The sequence below is a fragment of the Microtus ochrogaster genome, unplaced genomic scaffold (assembly GCF_000317375.1).
Source record: "Microtus ochrogaster isolate Prairie Vole_2 unplaced genomic scaffold, MicOch1.0 UNK69, whole genome shotgun sequence".
Classification (NCBI taxonomy): domain Eukaryota; kingdom Metazoa; phylum Chordata; class Mammalia; order Rodentia; family Cricetidae; genus Microtus; species Microtus ochrogaster.
This window is the reverse complement of record NW_004949167.1, coordinates 189955-198841: the sequence shown is the minus strand read 5'-3', so window position 1 is coordinate 198841 and position 8887 is coordinate 189955. Positions and strand designations below refer to the sequence as shown.

Here is an 8887-nt window from a genome sequence, read left to right as displayed (position 1 = left end):
CAGGGCCGTGGTGGCGCCCATGACTGTTCTTTCACTCAATAAACATTTGTTAGACAGGTACAGTGGCTCACACCTATACTCTTAAGACCTCAAGAGGCTGAAGCAGGAGGATTGCAATGAAGTCCAAGCCAACTTGGGCTACAAAATGAGAAGTTACCTTAAAATAAATACATAGATTTAAAAAATTCTGTTTTAGAATATTTGTTTAACTGTGTATAAAGATGTGTTACATTTGTTTAATTATGAAAAGATGTGTTGCTGTTTTACCTTGCCTACCTAAAGCAACTGATTCATCTAATAAAAAGCTGACTGGCCAATATTGAGGAAGAAGGTATAGGCAAAACTTCTGGCAGGAAGAATATATAGGAGGAGGAATTCAGGCTCAAGAAAGAAAGAAAAGGAGACAATAGGGAGAACCAGGGGCCAGATAGACAGACACAGAGGAAGCAGAAAAGTAGGACATACAGAATGAAAGTTTAAAACCCTAAGGCAAAATGTAGATGATAAAGCAGATTAAATTAAGTTAAAAGTTAAGGCTAGTGGAACAAGCCTAGGCTGAGCATTCATGATTTTAAAAAAGTCTCCATGTCTTTATTTTGAGAGCTGGTTGGGAGCCTCAAAAAAAGAAAATTATAACTACATGTTTCTTGAACACCATTTAGGACAAATTACATTAATCTCTCTAAGGGAGAGAAAGTTATATTGAAAATCAAAATCAGTGGATACATATTATTATTAAAAGTATCACAGAATAACTTTGCATATGATCACACATGCTGTGTTAGTTTGGTTTTCTCTGCTGTGATAAAGACCATGACCAAAAGCAACTCAAGGAAGATGTGATTGTTACAGTTGTAGGCCATCATGAAAGAAAGTCAGAACAGGAACTCAAGGCAGGAACTGAAGCAGGGACCAAGGAATGCTGCTTTCTGGCTTGTTCCCCGTAGCTTGCTCAGGCTGCTTTCTTAGACAACTCAGTAACACCTACCCAGGGGTGGCAATGCCCACAGTGGGCTGGGCCCTCTCAAATCAATTATTAATCAAAATGTCCCACAGACCTGCCTACAGGCCAATCCGTTGGAGGCATATTCTCAATTAAGGTTTCCTTTCCCCAGATGATGCTGACTGTATCAAGCTGACAAAAAATAAAATAAATCTAACCAGGACAAATGCTAAATGTTAATACCAAAATGACTATGGTTTCTTACCATACACTCAAGGGCAGGTTAAAAATGACCAAGAAGTACACTGCCTTTATAGGAAAGAAATTAGCTTATAAACAAACTACATGACAGAAAATTCACATAAAAGTGACCCAGTGCCAGGTACCATGGTGTGCACCTAGCCTTGGGGGAAAAAAAAAAGATGAATTATTGTCTCCTAAAAAATGTGTGGGTTTGAGGGTGGGCTGTGGTGGCAGGTGCCTTTAATCCTAGCATTCAGGAGGCAGAGGTATGTGGATCTCTATGAGTTCAAGGTCAGCCTGGGTACAGAGTGAGTTCCAGGACCGCCAAAGCTACACAGAGAAACCTTGCCTCAAAAAAAAAAAAAAAAAAAAAAAAAAGAAAGAAAGAAAGAAAGAAAAAGAAATGGGTTTGAACCATAGTCCTTTACACATGTCTGCCAAGCCTTCCCCCCCCACCACTGAGATAAACCCATAATCATGAAATTCACTTTTTGTTGCATGAACCACTGACCTTTCAGTATATAGTCCCATATTTAAAACCCTAACCCAAAATGAATACCACCAGTTAATGCCTTGAGTTTTCATAGGCATGTGGGTTTTTGTGTTTTTGTGGGGTTTTATTGTTGTTGTTGTTGTTGTTGTTTTTTGTGGAGATGGGGAGTAGGGGTGGGAGGTGCTGTTTTGAGATAGTTTCTCATGTAGCTCAGGCTAGCCTCAAACTCAACATATGGCTCAGGATGAGTCTGAACTCCTGACCCTCCTGCCTCAGACTCTACAACAGTAGTTCTCAACCTTCCTAATGCTTCAACCCTTTAATACAGTTCCTCACGTTGTAGTGACCCTAGCCATAAAATTATTTTTGTTGCTACTTCATAACTGCAATTTTGCTAGTGTTATGAATCGCAATATAGATATGTATTTTCCAGTGGTCTTAGGCCATGACAGGGTCAACTGACAACCCCAAAGGAGTTGCAACCCATAGATGGAGACCCGCTGTTCTAGAGTACTCAGTTAAAGATATGTGCCACCATGTCCAGCTTCATAACCCTTGCTGAAGTAGGAAAAATTACTTGGTTCACATAGGCATAAATCAATTTCCAGCCTTCTTCAGTGATGACTTTAAACTAGGCTTTAAACTCACATTTCAGTAGTACTTATGTTTAAAATTGTGGATGTACTTTGATTAAAGAAACTCTGTCTGTTTCAAGTCTTCCTGTAAAATGCAAAGAAAAGTTCTTCTAGTGTTCTGTGTAAAACTGTATTGTGAAATAAATAAGGATGACCAAAACACAAAACATTTCAAACTTGTGGCACTGGGAGCTGAATCCAGAACCTACACACGAGGCGAGTACTCAAGCGCTCAGCCCAGCACCTGCCCTAACGGTAACCTCTGAAAGGAAGTCTACTCTCTTTAGTTTGTCCATTATCTTCAAGATCTAAAACTCCATTCCTGAGATGGCCACCCTTATAAGAAATAATTTCTTATATTTAGAAAAATGATAATTCACTTCACATATGATGCTGTAATACTCATCCATTTCTTATGTGGGCAAGTTTGGAGTTTTCCTCACCACTCCCTATGACAATGCTCACACTAAAAATTCAGGCTTCTCTCTCTTCTCCTTTCAGAATTTTTGCTGCTGATTTTTGTTTTTCTGGATGTGGGTATATTATTTTTTTGTTTGCCTGATTGATTGACTGTTTGCTCGGTGGCTCGGTGGGCTGATTGGTTGGCTGGTTGGTTGGCTGGTTGGTTGGCTGGTTGGTTGGTTGGCTGGTTGGCTGGTTGGCTGGTTGGTTGGCTGGTTCTTTTGAGAAAGAAGTCTTGCTATTTTACATTGTGCGGTCAGGAACTCCTGGACTCAAGCTATTCTAGCTCAGCCTGTTGAGTAGCTGGGCCTACAGGTGCACCGGCAACAGTTCATCAGTTTCACAACACTGAAAAGTCCACTCAACATTCATTCCCTTACTGAATGTTCACTTACTGAACACTAACATGCAGGTACAGAGCCAGGAAGATGGTTCAGGCAATAAAGTGCTTGCCTTGCAAGTACAAGTTTCTGCACCCACGGAGAAAGCCAAGCATGGTGGTGCACTTGCAATCAGCAATAAATAGAGTCCAGGGTCTTGCTGGCTGGTCAGGTCAACCTAGCCTAAGCCAAGAGCCCCAGCTTTTAGTAAAAGAGCTTGTCTCAAAAAACAAGGTGGGGGCTAGAGAGAAGTGAAGAGTACATACTGCTCTTGCAGAAGTCCTAGCACCTGTGACAGGTAGCTCACAACCATCTGTAACTCACAGAATCCAAGGACACCAACACCCACATGTACATACTGACATGTGCAAAGACACACATACAGCACTCGGGAGGCAGAGGCAGGTGGATCTCTGTGAGTTCGAGGCCAGCCTGGACTACAAAGGGAGTTCCAGGAGAGGCTCCAAAGCTACAGAGAAACCCTGTCTCGAAAAACCAAAAAAAAAAAAAAAATCATAATAATAATTTTTTTAAAGAGAGGAGAGGTGAAAGGCTCTCCTAAGTATTGGACTGATACCTGATCCTGACCTCTGGCTTCTACATATACATGCACACATGGCATATGCACACAAATAAAAAAAAATTTAAAACTCCATGTATACAATAAGGGAAGGAGAGAACTCACTCTGAAAATAAATAAATAAGAAGACATAACCAAAAGATTTAAAACTTGATAAACTTTTTCACTAAAAAAATGTTACCAGACCATGAGATGACTCAACAGATAAAGGCTTTAGCACTACGGCCAATAACTTGACTTTGATACCCGGGATCAAAGTGACGTCAAAGAACCTGTGCCCGTAAACTATCCTCTGATTTCTGCACACATCATTTCATAAAGTACACACACACACACACACACACAAATAAATAAGTGTAACAATTTATTTATTTATTTTAATGAGTTGGATGTAGTGGGGGACATCTTTGATCCCAGTACTTGGTGGGACAGAGAAAGGCAGATCTGTCTGAGTACAGAGCCAGCCTGGTCTACAAAAACAGCAAATTCCAGGCCAGCCAGGCATATATAGTAAGATTCTATCTTAAAAAACAAGAAAATTTAATGTCACCAAATATTCCTTAAAGGTATATGGCTGCCTTTTGTGATATTCTACATATAAATTAAGCCATTTCCATTACAAAATTTTATTGTAATTTTACCTATTCTATTCGAGTTTACAGAGGATACTATAAAGCTTTCTAGTAGGTTTAAATATCTTTTGTGTTCCCCAATATTATATATAGAAATTAATTTCATATAAAATTCATTAACTGGAGCTACAGGTGTAAGTCAGTAGCAGACTGCTTGCCTAGCCTGGACTCCATTATAGAAATCACAAAACAAACAAATAACAACAATAAAAAGAACAGTTATTATACTTGCAAAGATTCACAAGAAACTTCATAGATATTTTTATTGATGATACACAAGTATACATAATTATAGACTTCAATTGTGGATAATTTCCTGAAATTGTCTGCTTCAACTACAACCGTTAGCTTTGTAGTTATAACTATCCCTCACAAGGTAGTATTGGCATCCATAGAAAATACAAATAAAACATTTTTAAAATCAGAACACTGAGGGATCAGGTTGCAAATTTATTAACACAGTTTCAAAGTTAGATAAATACATGAAAAGACTAATTTTTCCCTTTTAAAAGGAACAATTCTTCTGAATCGGTATTATTTTTGAGTCAGTATTATTATGTAAAGAAATATATCTTTAAACATAATAAACCTACATTTCTCCTTTTTGTTGACATCAAGGTAGGAAGTTTTAGTTCTCATTCAAAATGTGACGTTTCCACAGAGCGCCCATGCACACTGACTTCTAATGATTCTAAGTGGAAAGCACTCACAAGCTATAGAATTTAGTCAACCTGGGGAAAGTAATTTGAAGTAACAGGATTTAACCTATATAGTCTTCATAAAAGTTTTGTTTGCTCTTATTTTCTCTAAAAACTTTTGTGTTGTGATTTTTTTGTTTGTTTAAGAGTCTTACTATGTACTCAAGCTAGCCTCAAACTCAAGATTTTCCTGCCTCCACTTGAGTGCTGGTTTTACAAGAGTATACTATGTTATACAAAAACAAACAAACAAAAAAACAAAAACACATTATAAGGGGCTGAAGAGATGGCTCATCGGTTAAGAATGCTTGATGCCTGCTCCTATAGAGGTCCTTAGCTCAGTTCCCAGCACCCACATGGGGTGACTCACACCATAACTCTAGCTCCTGAGGATCTGACGTGCCCTCTCCCTACACTGAAGGCACATGTACACACAGACTCAAGTAATGAAAAATTAAAAATACCTTTCAAAATTTTCCATTGTGAATTTTTTAAAGGATTTTAAAATTCGGTGGGTCATGTCTGCGATCCTAGAACTTAGGATACTGAGGCAGGAGGATTGACGAGTTTGAGGCCACCCTGAGCTACACAGTAAAACCTTTTCTCAACCAAAAATTTAAGACTGGAGAGATGGCTCAGCAGTTAAGAGCACATGCTGCTCTAGCAAAGGACCAGGGTTTAGTTCCCAGCACCCACATGGTGGCTCACAATTGCCTATAATTCCAGTTCCAGGGGTCCAACACCCTCTTCTGGCCTCCATGGGCATCAGGCATACATCTAGGCACTCACATGTATACATAAAATAAATCTTTAAAACAAAATTAAAAGAATAAAATGCAGTGATTATAGAACTATCCGGAAGTTTCTTCCTTTCTATCTTTAACAACCCCCCATTCCAGGATCATACTATGACTTGGAAACACTAAGGAAATACAGAGAATTCTTAGTGGGATGTAAGAATCAAACTGAGTTCAAAGTGACGTTATAAGCTAGAGAACAATATTTACTATCAGATTATATGCAAATGACTCACTTTGCAATGCTTTTAGAAAACTGATCATCTGGATTAAGACACACAAAACATTAAGAGGGATGGGCTTCTAGTTTTTCATATTACAAGGTGATTAATGTCAAAATGCTTTAAATAATGAAATGAGATATCTTCTTCCATACTTACTAGAACAAATTAAGGTCAGAGAAATAAAAAACTCAAAGCACCTGGTTCTCAAATACAGTGTAATTCATTCTTTATCTAGGAAATCCAAATAAATGAGACAATGTTTGTTTGTGTCCTTCTCGGGGTCCCTGAAATGATCATGGACACGTCCATCACCCCGTACACTAACTCTCATACAAAAAGAGGAATATGTGATTTGAATATGATCTGGATCATCCTCTAAATCTGATTTCACTTGGAACTTGACATTTTAATCACTCTAAAAATAGGCACCTCTTGGGGCTGGAGTTACAGCTCAGTAGTAGTGTGTTTGCCTAGCATGCCAGAGGCCCGAGGTTCAATCCCCAGCACTGGGAGGTGGGGGAAGGGACAGAAACTCTTCTGCCCTGTTTGCTCCCTTCAAGTTTGAAATGCTTTCTTTCAAGAGTAAAGCTTAGAAATTAACAAAATGAAACATATTCATTTTCATATTTTCAATATTTCAATATTAAAGTTGTATATCATAATCACCCATTTATCCAACTCATTCTTTCTAAAGTATACACAAACCACTGATATTTTTCAAATAAGCATAACTTTTCAATTCAGTATCCCTATATTCAGGCACATAATAAATATGCATTTTACACTTACATAAGAATTATAGTATGCTTTTTAAAAAATAAACACAGAATTCATTCACGCTCAATAACTGGAAGGAGAAACACTGTGATGTACCAGTTTTCAAAGGGAAATAATTCCGAATATGTTGGTTTTACCTTGGGCGAAGAGAGCCAGATGCTTGGGTTTGTATATGGATGTTTGCCTGCCCCTGTGAAATATCCTCCTTTCAACTCCTTTAGAAAAATCAGTATTGCCTTTAGTAAATAAAAGCATATATTGTACAATAAAATACATAAGGATATGTGCTCCCAGAATGCTATAATGATCTAAAAAGCCCCAAAAGTGGTTTAATATTCTGCATAGCGAATCAATGTTAAACAATGTCGTTTTTTTCCTTTCTCCCTGATCACTCCACAAATCAGGTACACTTTAGTTAAATACTTAAAAAGATTAGCAAACTAACTGGAAGCTCAAGACAAGAGTAGATGAAAAGAACCAGTTTCCATTTTTGTACAAACAAAAAGATAAAACAAAAGCGAATCGAAGACGTGTTAAATGAAAAGCATTTGAAACATCCAACGTGACTGGCTTTTGATTTACCCCGTCTGACAAGGAAGCCAGACCCCGCCCCCACTCCAGATTGTGTGGCTTTTTTCCCCCTTTCCCATGGATGGGGGTGTAGAGAAGAGAAGCTGTCACATTTCCATCTTCGGTTATTGTTAATCTGCAGCCTAGATTCCCAGGCATTACTGGCCCAGGGGAAAAAATATTAAAACGGAAAATTAAAATTGTCTAAAATGCACAGTATTCTGTTGTTTTTTTCCGATGTGAAAGTTAATTACACCCGGATTCAATCTGCTGTAACTACAGATTGGCTGTGACAGCCTGTCCCTCAAATACTCCCTCTAAGACCTATTTCTCCAGATTCACTAACGATCCCTTCTCCTCTAAACTTAAATCAGTAAAACGCGTTTCGAAAATTGTTGCATCCAAAAGGGCACCTATCTCCCCATCCTTATGCCTTTAGTGTGGGGAAGAGAGAGAGAGAGAGAGAGAGAGAGAGAGAGAGAGAGAGAGAGAGAGAGAGAGAGAGAGAAACCCCCTATTCGCTCTTCAAACAAAAAGAAATGGGGCAGCCGGTGAGGGGAAAGAACAGAAGTGGACCTGAAGGAAACGTTAGGAAAAGTTTTTTATGTGACTTTTTTATCCTTCGGCGGGGACACAGGAGTTGGGCAGAAAGCCGGGGTTGCGATCCCGGGCTTGGGAGGCACCTGCAGAAGAAGCAGGGGAGGGAGAGGGGCCGGGCAGCACCTACCGACTTGCAGCACGTTCTCCACGGAGCCGCTGTCCAGCAGACGGATGCCCCGGCGGAACGGCAGCCCCTCGCCGCCAACACCGCTCGCCACGCCAGTCCCAGTGCCCAGCCCGGGGGACGCGCCTGCCCCGGCGGCCCCGGGGGCGGAGCCGGCCGGAGTGGCGGTCCCCGGGGGTGGCGGCGGCCCCTCCTCGACCGGCGAAGACCCCGCGGCGCCGGCAGCCGCTCCGGCGCCCGGGCCGCCCCGGTACTGGAAGCTGGAGTACATGCAGATCTCCCGCTCATTCCGCGGGAAGGACCAGTAGACGATGCGGCGCTGCACCGGCTCGGGGATCCGCTCGAAGCGCTCCTCCACGCGCTCGTACGCCCACTTTTCTGCCACCGTCTTGGCGGCGCAGTCCAGCAAGGACTCGGGCTGCAGGTGGGGGCGGGCCCCGGGGGCCAGGCAGCCGCCGCCACCGACCCCCACCCCTCCGCCCGCCGCCCCGGGAGTCCCGCGGGGGTGGTGAGCTTGCGGGCTGGGCCACGAGCACAGCCGCTTGGCCGGAGAGATCGGCGGCGGCGAGAGCAGCTCCTCTCGCTCACCTCCTTCCGCCATTGCTGGGGACTGACTGACTGACTGAGGCGGAGGCGGCGGCTCGGGCTGCGGCGGAGACCCCGGCCACGGCCACGCGCCCCGCGCAAGCGCCCAGCGGCGGCGCTGTGGGGAGGGGGCGGGGCGAACGA

At 41.9% G+C, this 8887-nt stretch overlaps 1 protein-coding gene across 1 annotated transcript in view; it reads right to left on the bottom strand.

Moving 5' to 3' along the window:
- The window catches only part of Zswim5 (zinc finger SWIM-type containing 5), a 108817-nt gene extending 99936 nt beyond the window's left edge, over positions 1 to 8881 (bottom strand). Inside the window, exon 1 of the mRNA XM_005370027.3 lies at positions 8162 to 8881. Within this exon, the coding sequence (XP_005370084.1) occupies positions 8162 to 8759 (598 nt within the window). The 5' untranslated portion in view covers positions 8760 to 8881. The remainder of the gene's footprint in view (positions 1 to 8161) is intronic.
- Between the last annotated feature and the right edge of the window lie 6 nt (positions 8882 to 8887).